Below are 20,427 nucleotides of genomic sequence, written 5' to 3' on the forward strand. Positions count from 1 at the left end.
CTTTCTACGCAAGTTCCATGGGACCTGGCAGAGACTTGCAGCGTGAAAACTGCCTCCTGGGATGTGTGAAAGGGGCATCCCAGGAGGCAGCGGGTGGCCAGATACGTCATCCTTGCCCAGGAGGATTCAGGAGGTGAAACGATGAAACCTTAGTGTATCAGGGACTGAGGCCACAGCAAACAGTGTCCGTTCCCCTATCAGAAGGGAGCACTGTGCTCACATCACTTTCTGCTTCAGGGCTGTCAGAAGCCGGCTGAAGTGCCAGTTACACGAGTGATCAAGCTCATTCCTGTGCTGGATCATTTGTATTGTAGGGCAGGAGAGACATCCAGGGTCTAATAGACCCCAGATGTCTCCATAAAGAGAACTTGTCACCTCCAAACGCTATCACATAGGGGCCTGTTAGCTATCATTTTTTCTATAGGGCCTCTTCTTTCAGGGAATATGTAATTGTTTAGGGTTTAAAGTCATGTCCACGTGCATGCAAAAACTGAACTGTTTCTTTGGGAACTAAGGTAGATAAATGGGTAAAGGTCAGCTTTAAGTAAGATTCACTGCAAAGTTCAGATTCACTGACAGTTATTCACAAAAGGGTGAAGAGTTTGGAGAAGGCAGAAGTCAATCCACGACAACATAGCTGATTTGGAAACATGCTGCTTTTCAGCTCACTTTCCAGATCAGCTATGTTGTCCTAGATTGTTCACTTCTCTTGCCTTCTCCAAACTCTTCACCCTTTTGTGAATAACCCTGTGAATCTCAAACAGGATTCACCAACATCCCAGCGAATAGAACCCAGGGGATAGGCTCATCACTTCTACATGGCCATCAACAGTTGAGAAATAGAAGAATGAATCATAATAAAAATGATTGTTGTTAGATATTCTGCTTTAATGTTGAACAGGTTTAGAGGTTAACAGGGACACTGCTGCCTAGGACTGTGTCTGTAAATGAGGGACATGTGACGTCTGTGGACACCAGTAGGTGTCAGAAGCGAGGCTAGGGCGGGGCTGTTACCAAGGCAACGCTTGAGCTGAGAGCTGCGAGCTGTCAGGGGAGCGGAAGTGACGTAAAAGACGCGGAAGTTTTGGAGTAGCTGGTCATGGAGTCAGATGCTTGCAAGGTGAGTTAGGGGATCGCGGGCCGTTCTGGTCCCCCGCAGCTGGAGGGAGGATGCCGCTGTGTGTGTTCGTATGCGATGTTAAGGTGTTGAGGATGACGATGAGGTGTTGTGAATTCTACTGACAAGAGCCTGTTGTTGTTGGGAGGCACCGAGCGGCCACTAGGTGGTGCTGGAGAGGCCTGAAGCCTGCCGGGTGTTGGGAATAATAATCAGGTGATCGGGTGTCTTGTGATCTCCTCATTCCAGATTGTCGGGGGGGCGGCAGGAAGACCACAGAGAACAATTATTAGAGTCCTATCCTTTCCTATCTCTTCTGAAGAAAGTGTTTGGTGATTCACTTCCTGTCTCTCTGACCCCTTGTCATGGCACAGGTAGACGAACGGTGTCTTTCCAACACAAGCAGCAATAGCAGCCCCTCTCCGCTGTCTTAGGGCTTGTTCACTAATGCCCATTGTCAGGATTATAGTATCCCCCTTCTAACTGGTTGCTGGGTACAAAAAAAAATCAAAATGCCCCTTTAGTTTAACTAAAGCTGTGGTCATGTGACGTTCCAGGCCGGGGTCTTCTCCTCTTCTGTTTACTTCTGATAGGGTTCTTCTTTGGGTGTCCATGTCACTGTCTGTGTGATGAAGACATTTCCTATTGGCTGTCCAGCAGAGGAGCCCCCTCCGGATCCAGAAGAGGAGTGACAGCATCTCAAGGGGACTGTCCGGGACCTGCAGGCGGGGGACCATATGCAGCGCTGGATTAGCAGTTCCCCACAACTAGAAACAGTGGCGGTGAGGCACCATCTGCAGCGCTGGATTAGTGGTCCTCTGCACCAAAAAACAGCGCCAGCGAGGGACCATCTGCAGCGCTGGATTAGTGGTCCTCCGCACCCGGAAACAGTCCCGGCGAGGTACCATATGCAGTGCTGAATTAGTGGTCCTCCACACCCGGAAACAATGCTGGCGTGGCACCACATGCAGTGCTGGATTAGTGGTCCTTTGCACCCGGAAACAGTGCCGGCGAGGTACCACATGCAGCGCTGGATTAGTGGTCCTCCGCACCCGAAAACAATGCTGGCGAGGTACCACATACAGGGCTGGATTAGTGGTCCTTTGCACCTCAAAACTGCATTGGCAAGAGATCATCTGAAGCACCGGATTAGCATTCCCCTACAACTAAGGATGGGCTCGGGCGTGTTCGCAGGTCCACGTGCCGAGCCCGCCAGGAAGCTGACAACGTGCAGCGCCAATCACAGGTACTGATACATTTTCCCGGTCCGCAGCTGCAGAGATCGGGAAATGTCTCCGTGCCTGTGATTTGGCTCTGTGCGAACACGCCCGAGCCCATCCTTATCTACAACCAGAAACAGTGGTGGTGAGGGACCATCTGCAGCACGGGGTTAGTGGTCCTCCGTACCCAGAAACAGCACCAGCAAGGGACCATCTGCAGAGCTGTGCTAGTGGTCCGCTGCACCCTGCAGGCACCAGGACAGGAATGCTGGGTAAGTATAGTATGCTTCATGCAGAAAGAAAATCAATAAATCTTGCAGGATGCGTTGGGGTGGTGGGAGGGAAGGGGTTTATATATTTTTCCTGGAATGAGGCATTTAGCTGCATTGACTTGCGTTGATATTTGCTGCACAGAGGCACCAAATACTATTGCTTTGTGTGTGTCCAGTTCACACCTATGCATTGCGTTGGTGTTGGCTGAGAAAAATGTAGACACACTGCATTTTTTGTTTTTGCCGCGCAGTACACAAAAATGTTTGCTTACACGTCGTAGTGTGCTGCTGCGCATAGAATTGTATAGAAGTTTAAAAAAAAAAGGAAGGAAAATAAAGAAGGGCAGCACAGTGGCTTAGTGGTTAACACTTCTGCCTTGCAGCACGGGTTCACAGGGCAAGGACTGATGTGAATGAATAGTATGTTAAAGGAGAACTTTGGGGTTAAGGCTTTTCCCCATAGTTCTCCTTAGGGTAACAGGAGGACACAAACTAGCGTCCTCCCGTCACCTTAAGCTCAGTATACCGCGTACTACTGCTCGCGGTATACTGAGACGCCGCAGCTGAAGCGGATCCCGACAATTATGTCTGCAGCTGTACCTGCCCCCGTCCGATACGCCAGTCAGCGCTGGAGGATCAGAGCGGGGATGGGGGAATCCAGCCCCTCCCCTGTCACGGCAGAGGGCCGTGACAGGATCGAGAGGTGAGCGAACGCCGGTATGTGTTCGCTCACCTCCCGATCTACTGAGCCGACCTGTGACAGTCTCATTGTCACAGGTCGGCTAGAACTATGAGGCGAGTGAAAAGCACTCACCTCATAGTTCTCCTTTAAGGGTTGCGCAAATTGTCGGTGCTGTATAGGTGCCTGTAATAAATAAAACCTAAAAAGCAAGCCCTGCAATGTGTTCTAACAACGCAATGCAGGGCATGGCAGCGCACGTTCACACTGCACTTCAGCACAACTACGTTATGTGTGGAGTAAATGAGCACTTATAGTGTTTAAACTAAAAACAAAATGTATCTAACCACTTCTTAGATGAGCTGCCTGCATTAGTTTTCTTTTTTTTGTTTTTGCCGCACAGTACACAAAAATGTTTGCCTACACGTCGCAGTGTGTTTCCATTTATTGTTACCTACTAGCACACTTCCTGTCTCTGCACGGCTATTTTCACTCCTCCACTTTGTCTATAGAGGGAGCCATGTTTGTCACTGGCCTGTACTTCAAAAATGTCTCCTCACAACCAGTGCCTAAGAATCGGGCAGGACGCCGGCCAGAGCCGGTTAACGTGCACAATCACTGCCCCCGTTAGCATGTAAAACCTCCATATCCACCCCCTGCTGCGAATAGTGTAAGGATGCCCCTGAGGGTAATATGCAGGCTTCCTTTACTGACCTCTTTCTGAAAACGCTTATTGCCTGGCTGTGATGCTGACACTGGCCTGGTACATGTACACAGATCAGGTTCACTGTTTACTCAAATCAGAGGCTCATACCAGTGCATGTGTGTCAGCACAACAGCTTGTAGTCACCATTGGGAGACCTTTTGAAATGGTTGACAATACTGGGGAGCATTTGGGAAACGGGAACATAGTGCTGTCACCCTATAACAGGAAATTCCTGCACAAGGACCTTCGTAGCAGGATAACCAGGTATACTTCTAATGAAATAAAGAACAATAATATGATAAAGTTATATTATCTTTAGTATGAGATTTAGAAGTTGGTTTTAAATCTGCTTTAAAGTAGCATTAAGGACTGGGCATTTTTTACCCTAATGCATTCACGGCATTAGGGTAAAAATGGCCCAGCACCTTTTTTCTACCCCTGTCCCCCCAGTCTCCTACACACTTACCTGTCAGCTGCGCTCGTCCCCGCCACCGGTCCGAAGAGATCCTCCGTTCCCCGAACTTCCGGGTTGCGGGGGTAGGATACTGATGGCAGAGGAGCCATAGGCTCCTTCTGCCATCAATCAAAGAGGGAAGGGGCGTGGCCTGCCACAGGGCTGTGTGTGTCTATGGACTCACACAGCCATTGCAGAAACGAGCAGGGACGAGCGCGCACGGGTGCCTCCATTAGAACAATGGGGAAGTGCGCTGTGGGGTGCGACTAGAAAACGAGGAATTAGGCACTTTTAAGGAATAAAAGCAACAGCCTCCAGCAAAGGAGGGTCTCCTTAAAGGAGAAATGTAAAAAAAAAAGTTAGGCTTTAATATCACTTCAAGAATGCCGTGCAAAACCAGTGCCATGGGTGTGCCCATTAAGTGTGTTATTGTCATTTTCAAAAGTTTCTTGAAAGAAGAACTGCAGGCATATTAAATGTTAACCGTTTCAGTGGGGCAGTGCTCGTTTTGCTCTAAGGTCCAACATAAACTATATATACTCACCCAATCCTCGGTCTCATCTGGCTGCCAGCCCGGTCCCTGCAGCTTCTTCTCCCCTGGGCTCCAGCAGTTTAAGGAACCATAATGTAAGCCCGTCCATTCACTTGCATAGGACATGAAGACGCTAAGGGACATTCCCCAGCCAGAGCGGAGGGGGAAAGAGGGGCACGGTCACTGTCGCAGGATCCAGGATCAGGTGGGTATATCTTTTTTTACATTTTAGACCCGAGGGCCAAAATGAACACTTAACCCTTGCAGTGTGGGCTAGCTACTGGGCTACCGTATTTGCCGGCGCATAAGACGACTTTTTATACTCAAAAACATTCCCCGATAATCGGGGGTCGTCTTATATGCCAGGTATACAATCTGTCAGCCCGCTGGATGTGCGGTAATACTGTATGTACAGAAGGTTCGGCTACATACACTATACCGCGCTGAGCCAATCACAGCGAGCGATGTACACAACCTCTGCCAATCCGAGCAGGCTTTGTATTTATTAAAAACTTTTAAAATTCCCGCCAGTTCCGCCCCCTGCGACGCTCGCAAGGGACGGAGGACACAGCGGGGATCGTGGACAAGGTAGGAGACGCTACGCTGTAATCCCGAGTGTACAACCTATGTATTAACAGAAAAATTAGGGGGTCGTCTTATACGCCGGCAAATACGGCATCTACTTTCTTTAGTAGGACCTGCTATGTTGTATATTGCAATCGGGGATAGATTTGCTTTCATCATTTGAACGGCACAAGTAACCACTGGACTCTTATTTTCTTTTTGTGGCCAACATGTTCATTTTGGGGTTTTTCTGACTATGGGCTTGTGGTGTGGTAAAATCAGTTTGTGTCATTGTGAAACGTGGCAGTAACCGGCTCTGGAGATCTCCTGACTAGCTAACTTCTCTGTTTCTCTTTGTTTACTGCTATTAGTTCTGAGAGGTTTCTCACAGTGGAAAATGTTTAGCTGCCTTGGATGTGTAATCTAATGATCTGTGTGAAGGGTCATCTTGTGACCGCAGAGCCGGACCCCTGTGAACCTGGTTTTCCTGATTGGGTGATTAAACTGAATACTTGACCTGTTCCTTCATGTGAGCCCTGAATGGTACCATTTGCCTGAAGAGAATGTGTAATAATTGGCATTTCTTATCATCCAAATCTACTTTTAATTGTTATACTGTAGGATATTTTTCTTATAATCCTGACTACACTTTCACTTTTATAAATGCTCCCTCCGCTGCCGCTAGTGCCAGACAGAGTATGTGTTATCAGGGGTGCTTTCAGGGCCCACTCACACCACACCCAGATCATCTCCAGACCAGACCAGATTGTTTCCGGACCCAAAATGCATCCTAATGTTTACCTATGCTATTTCTGGCCTCTGTTCACACCGGCGCAGTCCGTTCCAGATCAGACCAGAAAAATACTGCACGTCTCATTTTGTCTGGTCTGGAATGCACCGGAACTGCGAGCAGGTTCACACCATTTTCCAGACCAGATCTAGTCCGGAAAATGGTGTGAACCTGCCCTTAGACCAGAAGTGTTGTCCTAGAAGGGAGAGAATAAGCACTCACGGGCAGGGCCCTCCTTACCATCTTGTCTTGAATTGTATTGTAACTGTAATGTCTTCCTTATATTGTAAAGTGCTGCGTAAACTGTTGGCGCTATATAAATACTATGTAATAATAATAATAATAATACAAGTAAATGACGGGACAAATAGTGACCAGCGAGGCTCAATTGTTATTCCAATGTACCCGAGCCTGCTTCCCCTTGCCTTATCATCAAAAGGCACATACAATATGTGTCAGTTGCAGATTTGTAGTGCGCTGACAGCCACAACCTACCTATAGTCACAGCTTTTTTTACGTCGTTTGCAGCTCTTCTCTTCTGTCAAGCATATGCATCCCTATCTGCCATAGAGATTAATGCCTGACTTGTGAAACTGTAGAGGCAGCTCATTAATCTCTATGGGAAATGCCAGCACATGGGCAGGACAGGGCGATGTGAATGCATACAATGCCATTGTTCTGAGCAAGCCGTGGCTGTTAGTGCACCACATATTTGCTTTGCTGCTTCTAACCTTTGTTGTGTAACCCACGATACCACCTTAAAGAGTCAGAGAGGGACATACTCTTTTTCCTACTTTATTAGATTTTTTTTTTACATAAACTGGGACAGTCAAAAAATGAGCAACTGGTACTGGGCTTTCTCTTTGGAAAGCCAAGCATGTTCTTCAGAATCGGTTCGTTTATGAAATATATGGTTGTAAAGATTGTATGCAAATGATCCAATTTTGTCTAAAGGTCCACACACCCCTTACGATAATCGCTGGAAATCCCGCGATCGTACGATTATCGTAAGGTGTGTGGAAGCCGTGCGACCTCTACTACTGTAAGGTGGCACGACTTTTAACTTACGGACATGTTCGAAAACCCGCCGAGAATTGTACGATGTTCGGCGGGTTTGTGGCATGTTCGTACGATAAAAGCCGTATGGGCCAGTGTGCGCAAGCGCACACTGCCCGTTAGGCATTGCGGTCATCGGAAGCTGGCCCCTCAGGGGGCGTGGCTTGCGATCATCGCAAGTACGATCTACCTATGCAAGATAGGCAGATCGTACGTTTTTTTAAGTACTTTACAACCCTCGCAAGACAAAAGTCTTGCGATGGTTGTAAGGTGTGTGCCCAGCCTAAGACTGTTTATAAACTTGTGAACCTGTATGAAGAATTATAATAAAAGTTACCAGAACTGTTCAAGTTGACGTCTAAGGCATAAACATTACTCTTGTCTCGATGAACTCATCGGGTATATGAAGGGCTTTGCATTGTGTGCTTCCTCCACCCACTGCAGGCATCTCTCACTCTTTGGTCAGTAGACTTGCTGACTGTAGGAAGTCCCCTGCCAGCCACACACTAGCTTTGTGCAAACAACACGAAGCCTTGAGGGAGGAAGTGCTTTGTGGACTTTTAATGGCTGTATGAGGGGGGAACAGAGACGAGTCGGATAAAACCTCTGATTCGCCCTTCCTGCCCTCTCTATATTTCTGTGCAGTTCGCCAATGGAGTCAATCGCACGAGTCAAACAAATTCCTCTGAGAGAACCCTGCGATGTGCTGGTGGTGGTAGGCGCCGTATAATACAATGACAGCTGCCACCGCCTGCAGCTCTTTGCAGGCCATTCACATGTAGTCACATATACTGGGATTACCTGCGGACAGCTGCACCGTGACTCACTCTGCATCCACATGGTCCACAAGTAAAGGCCTTTGAACAGCTGCGGGTGGTGGCAGCTGTCATTGTATTATATAGCACCTCCCTCCCACCTGCAGCAGCTCCCATGAGTCTCACGGAGGAATTTGTGAGACTCATGCGATCGTCCCCCATTCGCAAGTGTGAACAGGGCCTAAAGAATCAATACACTTTTAAAGGCAAAAAAAAACCAAAACAGTACATCTCTGCAATACATTCCTGTTTAAAAGAGAACTATGAGGTGAGTGAAAATCACTCAGCCTCGTAGTTCGAGCCGAGAAGTGCAGGTCTGTAAGACCTATACTTCTCGTATTAGGAGCGGGCTGGAAGTACAGGGGAGCTGTATTATCCACCATAAAGAAAAGTCAGGATTTTAAAGTACAGGGCAACAATATGGACGCTGAGTGGGTATAGTTATAAAACATTTGCGGAGCCAATTAACATGTAACACTGCATGGACGTTCTCTTGACTGGGGGCAGAAATACATTTTATTAGGGATGCAACAATACCGTTTTTTTGGTATCGAGTATGAGTACTGATATTTATATTTTGGTACTCGCTGATGCCGAGTACAGGCGAGTACCCTACGCATACCGGTGCTTCCGGTAGCATGGAGACTTCTTAACGGGCAATCAGGAAGCCGCGCAGCATGTCATCACCCGCTATGTCTTCTTGATTGCCCAGGATGTCAGCTCCATGCTGTTTGGCTGGCTTGATTCTGATTTGCTGGGATGCTGTCTTCCCGGCCAATCAGCATGGAGCCGGCTTCCTGGCCAACTAGGAAGCCGGGATGGCAGCTCATTACCTGTTGCCCGTCATCCTGAATGATCGGGAAGCCGGCTCCATGCTGTTTGCCCGGCTCCATGCTCATTGGCTGGGAAGCCGGTTTCATGTTCACTTGCGGCATTGCTGGTTCAATCTTAATCTGGTCGGAATTTCTGATATCGGGGGTAAATATCAGAGCATGTGGGTCCCAAATACTCTGTATAGGCACAGATATTGATACTACCATCGGTGCATCCCTAAATTTTATTAGTACAGTTTTTTTTCCAGGTTGGATGTAATATCAGGGAAATACCACATTATGGCCACTAGATGGAGCTGAGGAGTATTATAAGTATTAATTTCCTATGATCCCATGACAGTGACCACAATGCAGTAGTTTTCTGTTTCACTCTAATTTAATGAATGAATTACATTCGGTATGGGAAGGAAATATACCAATAACATTTGTTTTTTCCCATTTACATAGAACGAATTTTGCAGGACAGATGGCTCTGCAGAGGTAACATTTTATGCCCATAAAAACAGCATTGCCTTGAAGTCTGGTTTAACTATGAACACACCTTTTTATGCCTATAATAAAACTAAGCAAACCAAACGATTTTGTATATGGAACCTTTGGCCATGTTTTCTTTCCCTTAGAGCTCTAATGAGCGATAATCAGTTGACACCCAAGTGCAGATTTATTGATGACGGCTGATAAGCTGTCGGCAAAAGTCTTCACACAAAACATAAAGATGCACCGCCGGCATTTCTAACTATGTTGTTGCTTCAATCCTTCAATTTCCTGCAGTGGTAAGCAAGGTGCAGGCACATCTATAGAGATATCTTAGATCCTTTATACACTCCAGAGAACACGTCTCCACTTCTCTAGAGTCCAGTCGCGGCGTGCTTTACACCACTGCATCCGACGCTTTGCATTGTACTTGGTGATGTAAGGCTTGGATGCAGCTGCTCGGCCGTGGAAACCCATTCCATAAAGCTCTCTACACACTGTTGTGCCAATCTGAAGGCCACACGAACTTTGGTTAATTGGCTCCTCTCTAAGTTGACCCTCTATGTATGCATGTGAAGTAGGGACCTTACCTTGAGGGTAGGGTCTGATTTGAATGTGCAACTATGTAAAGTGCTGCGTAAATTGTCGGCGCTATAGAAATACCTGTAATAAATAAAAAAAATAGAACTAAAGCTGGCACGCAATGACTTCATGCCTGACCCACCATGGTGGTAGGAGCCTGTACATGAATATAGGGTTCCCGTGAAATGGTTTGTGCCCTAGCCAGGGTTGCTGCTCTCTTTGGGCAGGATTGGTGCTGTTTTGACATGTTGATGGATGATTTCTTATTCTTTTTCCAGGTGGCATATGAGAAGCAAGGCGTGTTCTTACATACCAGTGCTAAAAGGCAGAATGACCAAGACTCTATGATCCCCGGTGTCATCCGGATTATTGAAAAGGTAAATGGACTTAGAAGCTAAGTGAGCCCTGTTGTGCAAGCATTGCAATTAGGGATTCACAGATACTGTTTTTTTTTGTTATCGAGTATGAGTACCGATATTTTTTTTTCCGGTAGTTGCCGAATACCGAGTACTCGGTATATACTGATTAGCAGGGAAGCCAGCTCCATGCTTCTCGTCTCTAGATGATGAGAAAGCATGGAGGCGGCTTTCTGGCCAATCAGGAAGCCAAGGGTGGGTAATGACTCGCCACCTGGCTTCCTGATTGGCCAGCTTCCCGACCAATCAGGAAGCTGGCCGACGAGTCACTACGCAGCGCCCAGCTTCCTGATTGGCTAGAAAGCCAGCTCCATGCTCCCTCGTCACCGGGAGCATAGAGTCGGCTTTCTGGCCATTCAGGAAGCCGGTGGGGGGGGAGGGGGCAGGTAAGGACTTGCCGCTCGGCTTCCTGATTGGCCAGCTTTCCGACCAATCAGGAAGCTGGGCAGCGAGTCATTACCCACCCCCCGGCTTCAGAAAGCCAGGCAGCGTGTAATGACTTCCTGATATCAGAAGTTTCGGTATCGGGATAGGCATGTAAAAGTAGCCGTGACATCATCACTGTTCTGTACCCAGCAGCTCCACCCACTACAGAAAACTACAGGAGGGGACGGAGACAAGACCAGTTACCCTGCACAAGGAGAAAGAGCAGCAGTGACTGGTCTTTATTACAAAAGACTCACACAGTGAGTTTCACACTGGATTACTGCACAGATCTGGAAGAAATACACAAATCACACCAAGATTGAAGGAAAAATGCACACGACTCTTGTATTTAGAATAGGGATGTACTAGGGTTGCACAGATACCAAGTACAGTATTCGGTAAAAGTACGAGTACATGTACCGATACTTTTGAGCTCCAAGACTAGACTAGAGAAAAATTCAAAAATTAGGAGGCCGCTGTCATGTGTAAGGAGCACACGGAGCTCCTGGGATTTGTACATCTCTGTTTTAATGTACGATTTTGTTTTTATAAATATAAATAAAGGGATGCACAGATACCAGTTTTGCGAGTACGAGTACTGGTACTTGCCGAGTACTTACAAGTACGAGTACTGATACATTTCTGTTTATTGTCATGTGACAGTTTTTCTAAAACAATACAGACTAATGATTTCAGGACAGTGGTGGAGCGCCAGAGCCAGGTCCCAGCTGCAACCTCTGCAACCCTGGTAGTTCTCATGAAAATGCCAAGTATCTGCACTGGTAGTCGAAAAGTATCTGTACATCCCTAGGATGTACCAATACTAGTATCAGTGCCGATGCAGAGTATTTGGGCGAGTTCTCCTACTCGCCCAAATGCTCCAATGCCTAGCCCGACACTTCTGGTATCAGGAAGCCGGGTTGTTTTTATTGACGAGCTGCCCAACTTCCTGATTGGTCGGAAGCTGGCCAATCGGGAAGCCAGGCGCTGTATAACGACGCGGCGCCTGGCTTTCTGATTGGTTGGGAAGTCGGCTTCATGCTTCCTCGTCACCCCATGACGAGGGAGCATGGGACCGGCTTCCCGGCCAATCAGGAAGCCGGACGCCGCGTCATTACACAGCGCCCGGCTTCCTGATTGGCCAGAAAGCCAGCTCCATGCTTTCTCGTCAACCAGTGATGAAAAGCATGGGGGCGGCTTCCCTGCTAATCGGGAACCCGGTGGCGAGTCATTACATGCCGCCTGGCTTCCTGAATGGGACTTCTGGTACTCTGTATCGACGAGTACCGGAAAAAAAAATCGGTACTCGTACTCGATGCCGAAATACCGGTATCGGTACATCCCTAATTTAGACAATATTTGCTTATCCCAGAGTTCAGCTTCAACTACAGGGCTCTGTTTGGGTGACCTTTGACTTATCACACTCAAGCTGACAGACAATATGAGTCAATCTAAATGAATTGCTAAATCTACATTTTTGACATGTAAGCCTGAACAGTTATAATTATTCAAGCAAAATAAAAATGGCAACCACCCAGGTCAGTTTATAGCCTTCACATATAAATTGGCATACGTAAGGTGCACATGGGCGAGGCACTTCATAGAACTAGTGTATCATTGAAGACTGAACATTCAGGTTCTCACATAAGACCTCGTTAGGACTGGTTCTCTTTCGGCTGGGAAATGTCTATGGTGGATAATGGGAAAGCTATCATGAACTCAGATTATAGTAAATCACGGTTGTAAGATTTTCTGGATAGCATTAGCAGTTCCCTGAAATATTTTCCTGAGGTTGCTGTTTGCTAACAATGGAAGATAATGTGAGCTCTCTGACTACAGGCATCCGATGTGCTGCTTCAGTGGACTCCTGTGGAAGAAGATGGAGAGGCAGCACAAATTCACTACTCTAAGAAGGTAAAGTTGTACTTTTCTTATGCTGATCTCATTTCTAATCATTTTGCAGTCACCTCCACAATGGAGATATGCCTAATATCAGAGGGCTTCTTTAAGGCTGATCTCTGGGGGAACATTTTTTACCTTTCTCCTGGAAAAAAAAACTCCCCATGCCGGGGGCTACCCCCAAACTGCAAGGGTTAATTGCTCGTTAATGTCTAGGGGACCTGCGTAAATGACTTTTACTTACCCAATCCCCACTGCGGCAGGCTCCGAGACTGGCTTCTCCCTGTCTTCTCCTCCTGAGCACTCCAGCCGTAGGAGGCCTGTTGACGTCATCATGTGCAATGCAGAGCCCGCAGTCCTGTATTATATGTGGGGATGCCAAGGGACAATCAACAAGCCAGAGCGGAGGAGCACACCAGCTGCCAAGAGAGCAGGGATCAGATAAGTAAACGTTATTTACACCAGTCCCCTAGACATTAACAAGCAGTTAACTCTTGCAGTGTGGGGGTAGCCCCCCTGCAAAGGTAGCTTATTTTTTCCCCGGAGATGGGCTTTAAGTAAGTAATCTCTAATAATGAATATACTAGGTGCGGAAAACTGTAAGTTACCTTGAACATCATACTGTGATTGAAGCCAAATTCTACACAGAGCGCTTTTATTTCTGGCCCTGCAGGGATGAGAACAGTGGTTGCAACAGTGAAGGGCTCCAGTCGTATAACCAACTCCTCCCCCTGTCCTCGTCCATTCACAAAAAGCTTTTCATCTTTTTCACAGAATACAAGGTGTTCTGTGGATGGAGGAGGGAAGATCATGTTGCAAACCCGCCCCTCCTCTATTCACAGAGCGCATTGCATTTGGTGAAAGAATACTAGGCTTGTTTTGAATGGACAAGGAGGGAAAGGACCAGGCAGGGATGTGACTGGAGCCCTTTAGAACTTTTGCAAAATATCTGGAAGCCACACTGCCTCATCAAGGCCCCTCTGTGTATATGCTTGCCCGCACTGCCTGCACCTCCCGCAGTGCCTGCACTTCCCACAGTGCTCTCCCGCGGTGCCTGCACTTGCCGCAGTGCTCTCCCGCGGTGCCTGTACTTCCCGCGGTGCCTGCACTTGCCGCAGTGCTCTCCCGCAGTGCCTGTACTTCCCGCAGTGCCTGCACTTCCCGCAGTGCTCGCCCGCAGTGCCTGCACTTCCCGCAGTGCCTGCACTTCCCACAGTGCTCTCCCGCGGTGCCTGCACTTGCCGCAGTGCTCTCCCGCGGTGCCTGTACTTCCCGCAGTGCCTGTACTTCCCGCAGTGCCTGCACTTCCCGCAGTGCTCTCCCGCAGTGCCTGCACTTCCCGCAGTGCCTGCACTTCCCGCAGTGCCTGCACTTCCCGCAGTGCTCGCCCGCAGTGCCTGCACTTCCCGCAGTGCTCGCCCGCAGTGCCTGCACTTCCCGCAGTGCTCGCCCGCAGTGCCTGCACTTCCCGCAGTGCTCGCCCGCAGTGCCTGCACTTCCCGCAGTGCCCTATACTTCCCGCAGTGCCCCGTGCTCTCCTGCTGTGCCTATACTACCTGCAGTGCTCTCCCGCAGTGCCTGTACTTCCCGCAGTGCCTGCACTTCCCGCAGTGCTCTCCCGCAGTGCCTGCACTTCCCGCAGTGCTCTCCCGCAGTGCCTGCACTTCCCACAGTGCTCTCCCGCGGTGCCTGCACTTGCCGCAGTGCTCTCCCGCGGTGCCTGTACTTCCCGCGGTGCCTGCACTTGCCGCAGTGCTCTCCCGCAGTGCCTGTACTTCCCGCAGTGCCTGCACTTCCCGCAGTGCTCGCCCGCAGTGCCTGCACTTCCCGCAGTGCCTGCACTTCCCACAGTGCTCTCCCGCGGTGCCTGCACTTCCCGCAGTGCTCTCCCGCGGTGCCTGTACTTCCCGCAGTGCCTGTACTTCCCGCAGTGCCTGCACTTCCCGCAGTGCTCTCCCGCAGTGCCTGCACTTCCCGCAGTGCCTGCACTTCCCGCAGTGCCTGCACTTCCCGCAGTGCTCGCCCGCAGTGCCTGCACTTCCCGCAGTGCTCGCCCGCAGTGCCTGCACTTCCCGCAGTGCTCGCCCGCAGTGCCTGCACTTCCCGCAGTGCTCGCCCGCAGTGCCTGCACTTCCCGCAGTGCTCGCCCGCAGTGCCTGCACTTCCCGCAGTGCTCGCCCGCAGTGCCTGCACTTCCCGCAGTGCTCGCCCGCAGTGCCTGCACTTCCCGCAGTGCCCTATACTTCCCGCAGTGCCCCGTGCTCTCCTGCTGTGCCTATACTACCTGCAGTGCTCTCCCGCAGTGCCTGTACTTCCCGCAGTGCCTGCACTTCCCGCAGTGCTCTCCCGCAGTGCCTGCACTTCCCGCAGTGCTCTCCCGCAGTGCCTGCACTTCCCACAGTGCTCTCCCGCGGTGCCTGCACTTGCCGCAGTGCTCTCCCGCGGTGCCTGTACTTCCCGCGGTGCCTGCACTTGCCGCAGTGCTCTCCCGCAGTGCCTGTACTTCCCGCAGTGCCTGCACTTCCCGCAGTGCTCGCCCGCAGTGCCTGCACTTCCCGCAGTGCCTGCACTTCCCACAGTGCTCTCCCGCGGTGCCTGCACTTCCCGCAGTGCTCTCCCGCGGTGCCTGTACTTCCCGCAGTGCCTGTACTTCCCGCAGTGCCTGCACTTCCCGCAGTGCTCTCCCGCAGTGCCTGCACTTCCCGCAGTGCCTGCACTTCCCGCAGTGCCTGCACTTCCCGCAGTGCTCGCCCGCAGTGCCTGCACTTCCCGCAGTGCTCGCCCGCAGTGCCTGCACTTCCCGCAGTGCTCGCCCGCAGTGCCTGCACTTCCCGCAGTGCTCGCCCGCAGTGCCTGCACTTCCCGCAGTGCTCGCCCGCAGTGCCTGCACTTCCCGCAGTGCTCGCCCGCAGTGCCTGCACTTCCCGCAGTGCTCGCCCGCAGTGCCTGCACTTCCCGCAGTGCCCTATACTTCCCGCAGTGCCCCGTGCTCTCCTGCTGTGCCTATACTACCTGCAGTGCTCTCCCGCAGTGCCTGTACTTCCCGCAGTGCCTGCACTTCCCGCAGTGCTCTCCCGCAGTGCCTGCACTTCCCGCAGTGCTCTCCCGCAGTGCCTGCACTTCCCACAGTGCTCTCCCGCGGTGCCTGCACTTGCCGCAGTGCTCTCCCGCGGTGCCTGTACTTCCCGCGGTGCCTGCACTTGCCGCAGTGCTCTCCCGCAGTGCCTGTACTTCCCGCAGTGCCTGCACTTCCCGCAGTGCTCGCCCGCAGTGCCTGCACTTCCCGCAGTGCCTGCACTTCCCACAGTGCTCTCCCGCGGTGCCTGCACTTCCCGCAGTGCTCTCCCGCGGTGCCTGTACTTCCCGCAGTGCCTGTACTTCCCGCAGTGCCTGCACTTCCCGCAGTGCTCTCCCGCAGTGCCTGCACTTCCCGCAGTGCCTGCACTTCCCGCAGTGCCTGCACTTCCCGCAGTGCTCGCCCGCAGTGCCTGCACTTCCCGCAGTGCTCGCCCGCAGTGCCTGCACTTCCCGCAGTGCTCGCCCGCAGTGCCTGCACTTCCCGCAGTGCTCGCCCGCAGTGCCTGCACTTCCCGCAGTGCTCGCCCGCAGTGCCTGCACTTCCCGCAGTGCTCGCCCGCAGTGCCTGCACTTCCCGCAGTGCTCGCCCGCAGTGCCTGCACTTCCCGCAGTGCCCTATACTTCCCGCAGTGCCCCGTGCTCTCCTGCTGTGCCTATACTACCTGCAGTGCTCTCCCGCAGTGCCTGTACTTCCCGCAGTGCCTGCACTTCCCGCAGTGCTCTCCCGCAGTGCCTGCACTTCCCGCAGTGCTCTCCCGCAGTGCCTGCACTTCCCACAGTGCTCTCCCGCGGTGCCTGCACTTGCCGCAGTGCTCTCCCGCGGTGCCTGTACTTCCCGCGGTGCCTGCACTTGCCGCAGTGCTCTCCCGCAGTGCCTGTACTTCCCGCAGTGCCTGCACTTCCCGCAGTGCTCGCCCGCAGTGCCTGCACTTCCCGCAGTGCCTGCACTTCCCACAGTGCTCTCCCGCGGTGCCTGCACTTCCCGCAGTGCTCTCCCGCGGTGCCTGTACTTCCCGCAGTGCCTGTACTTCCCGCAGTGCCTGCACTTCCCGCAGTGCTCTCCCGCAGTGCCTGCACTTCCCGCAGTGCCTGCACTTCCCGCAGTGCCTGCACTTCCCGCAGTGCTCGCCCGCAGTGCCTGCACTTCCCGCAGTGCTCGCCCGCAGTGCCTGCACTTCCCGCAGTGCTCGCCCGCAGTGCCTGCACTTCCCGCAGTGCTCGCCCGCAGTGCCTGCACTTCCCGCAGTGCTCGCCCGCAGTGCCTGCACTTCCCGCAGTGCTCGCCCGCAGTGCCTGCACTTCCCGCAGTGCCCTATACTTCCCGCAGTGCCCCGTGCTCTCCTGCTGTGCCTATACTACCTGCAGTGCTCTCCCGCAGTGCCTGTACTTCCCGCAGTGCCTGCACTTCCCGCAGTGCTCTCCCGCAGTGCCTGCACTTCCCGCAGTGCTCTCCCGCAGTGCCCTATACTTCCTGCAGTGCTCTCCCGCAGTGCCTGTGCTACCTGCAGTGCTCTCCCGCAGTGCCCTATACTTCCTGCAGTGCTCTCCCGCAGTGCCTGTGCTACCTGCAGTGCTCTCCCGCAGTGCCCTATACTTCCTGCAGTGCTCTCCCGCAGTGCCCTATACTTCCTGCAACAGGGCTCCCCCGCAGTTCCCTATACTTCCTGCAGTGCTCTCCCGCAGTGCCCTATACTTCCTGCAGTGCTGTAAGTACAGCATGTGATAGGCTTCCTCCCTGGCCACAGCTGCCGGGGAATGACGGCACTGACACCAGAAGTGATGAAATGCTTGTTGCTTCCAGGATCACTCACTGGTGGGATGATCAATGAATGGTCAATCTGTGATCTTCCTCCGCTTTACCCACTGACACCCACCATGGCCTGGCCTGCAGGAGAAGCATGGAGACCAGGATGGATGGTGTTGGTGGGGGACATCACAATACAGTGTGTATGGAAGGAAACGCATCCAGTAAAAAGCCGAGAGTTGGTTGATGAAGTGTAAGCACATTCGCAGCTGCCATAGCAGTCGGAAGTGTGTAAAAAGCAACACGCTGCCGCCAATGTAACAGGTTACATCAGTGGCAGTGGAAGGGTTAAAGTGTATATAAACTTTGTGTTTGTTTTTTTCGCTTGTTCTGCCTCATTTTATATCGTTTTCCTAAACAGCTTTTTTTTTTAAATCTGTTGCAGAGTTTGCTAGTAACAGCTCTGACTGTTGCAGGCTGACATCATTAAGTTAGGGTGAGTCTGTTATTTTAGACCCTAGACCAAAACGAGCACTTAACCCTTGCAGTGCAGGTGTAGCCCCACTGCAGGGGTTACGTTTTATTCTGCCTGGAGCTCTTTAAAAAAAAAAAAAAAGATCAGCATTAGGTTCCCTACAGATGTAAAATACTTGTTACAACTACATGATTTCTAAAGTGGCTGCAGTAATGCAATGCAGGCCCCTAGTGGAGCTTTCTATTTCTATACTTGCCTACAATGTCAAGGTCTGGCCTGCATGAGGTGGGAGGGGGCAGGCAGGGCCTCGGCAGGGAAGTAATGACAATGTACATAATACAGAGCCTGGCCATACAGGGGTCCCCGGGATGGAGAACACATTAGAAAGTATGTGCATGCTGGCTACGCTAAGGACTTTTTCTGGAATTGCTTTAAGATGATGTCATAATCTTTTTTTTTTTCTATTTACACTTTATTAACAGGAATCTCCAGGTAGTGAAGCATGCCGAGCTGAAGAGGAATTATTTGACCCCGGTTATGAGCCAGACTGGGCCGTCATCAGCAGAGTAGGGACTAAGGTTCGCCCCCAAGAACTGTCAGGTATGTGTTCGATTATTCATACAAGATGGAGATGACCTGAATCTGCACTGGCCACATTTTAATGGAAATCTACCGCTGGAGTAATAAGGGGGCAGCTATTGAATGACCTTGTTCTGAAAATACTAGTTTCCTGGTTGATCCAATGATTTCAATATTTTCTCAGCTACTTATTTAGAACACGTATGCAGACTAAAGCTGGCCATACGCTGGTAGATTATCAGCAGATTTTCTATGGTCAGATGGAAAATGTGCAACAGATTCCTCCATCTACGCTAAACTGTGTGGATGGAGGAATCTCCCGCTGGGACAAGCTTCAGTATCTTGCTAGTCGGCCCTGCTGGCTGTCAAAATACCTGAGCAATGCCGGCATCCAATCAGATTGTTCAGGTGTTTTGAGAGCCAGCGGGGCCGACTAGCAAGATACTGAAGCTTGTCCCAGCGGGAGATTCCTCCAGCCACACAGTTGAGCATAGATGGAGGAATCTGTTGCACTTTTTCCATCTGACCATAGAAACTCTGCAGATAATCTATAGGTACTGTATATGGCAAGCTTAAAGCTGGCCATAAGCTGGTAGATTTTGTTTCAGTTAACATTCAATTTTGGAATGAATGGAGTTTCCGGAACAAAAACCACATTCACTATTAGAAATTATTTGTTAGAGAAAAGTTTGCCATCCTTGCTCCTCTGATTTTGTTTTGTTACAATGGCGGAAAACGATTGTCAGTTTTCATCTCATTACCTAATACAAAATCAGATGAATGTTCCAAAAATGACTTTTTCCAAACAAAATTTGACTTGTGTTTGGCCAAGAAGTTCTGACTTCACTGGCTGCATACTTTATTTCTAGGTTATTGTTATCAGAGACTGGCAGGATATGAACAGAAGGAGTTCAGCAACAGCCCCATTTTACCCTATGTGTGTCCCCATTCTGCACTGGGTGGAGGCAGAGAAGGTACCAGGGGTGTGATAATCATTTTATCATGCAAAGTGGTACCAGGATTACTGTTTAGTAGACTGCAGCATACCAGAACTTCCTAATTTGGTCACAAAAGTTTTGATTACCCGTGGACTGGAAAGCGTTAAAGTGACATTAAAGTAAAAAAATGTTTCCCTCCCCCCAATGTTAATGTTAGCACTTACTTTAACCACTTCAAGACCAGGTGTTTAGACCCCCTTCCTGGCCAGGCCATTTTTCAGTGTTCAGCGCTGCGGTACTTTGACTGACATTTATTCCGTCATGCAACGCTGTACTGAAATGAATTTTATAAAAAATTTTGGGGACAGATTTTTTGGTGGTATTTAATCACCACTGGGGTTTAAATTTTTTACTATAATTAGGAAAAATGACAGAAAATTTTGAAAAAAACGTTTTTTTTTACATTTATGTTAGGAAACATTTATTATTAACCAGTTTTTTGGGGAAATATAAAAGACAGGGTCACGTCGGGTAAATAGACACCAAACATGTCAAGCTTTAAAATTGCACGCACCTGTTAAATCGCAAAAAAACTACCATACTCAAAATTGACCATAGCCGACGCTTTAAAAGCTTTTACAGCTCATCAGTTTAGTGTTACCAGTGATTGATGACCCTAAAATTATTGCTCTCATTCCGACGTTCGCGGCGATATGTAACATGTGCGGCGTAATGGGTGCAATCGTCTTTTTTGCACGTATGCGCCCCCGACGCATGT

At 50.3% G+C, this 20,427-nt stretch overlaps 1 protein-coding gene across 1 annotated transcript in view; it reads left to right on the top strand.

The window, feature by feature from the left end:
• Positions 1-1,052: 1,052 nt before the first annotated feature.
• Positions 1,053-20,427, top strand: part of TBC1D17 (TBC1 domain family member 17) — a 68,016-nt gene continuing 48,641 nt past the window's right edge. The window contains exons 1-4 of the mRNA XM_018563443.1: positions 1,053-1,120; positions 10,373-10,471; positions 12,776-12,850; positions 18,615-18,738. Of these exons, the coding sequence (XP_018418945.1) occupies positions 1,100-1,120; positions 10,373-10,471; positions 12,776-12,850; positions 18,615-18,738 (319 nt within the window). The 5' untranslated portion in view covers positions 1,053-1,099. The remainder of the gene's footprint in view (positions 1,121-10,372; positions 10,472-12,775; positions 12,851-18,614; positions 18,739-20,427) is intronic.

This window comes from Nanorana parkeri, unplaced genomic scaffold, assembly GCF_000935625.1.
Source record: "Nanorana parkeri isolate BGI_ZX_2015 unplaced genomic scaffold, ASM93562v1 scaffold665, whole genome shotgun sequence".
Lineage (NCBI taxonomy): Eukaryota > Metazoa > Chordata > Amphibia > Anura > Dicroglossidae > Nanorana > Nanorana parkeri.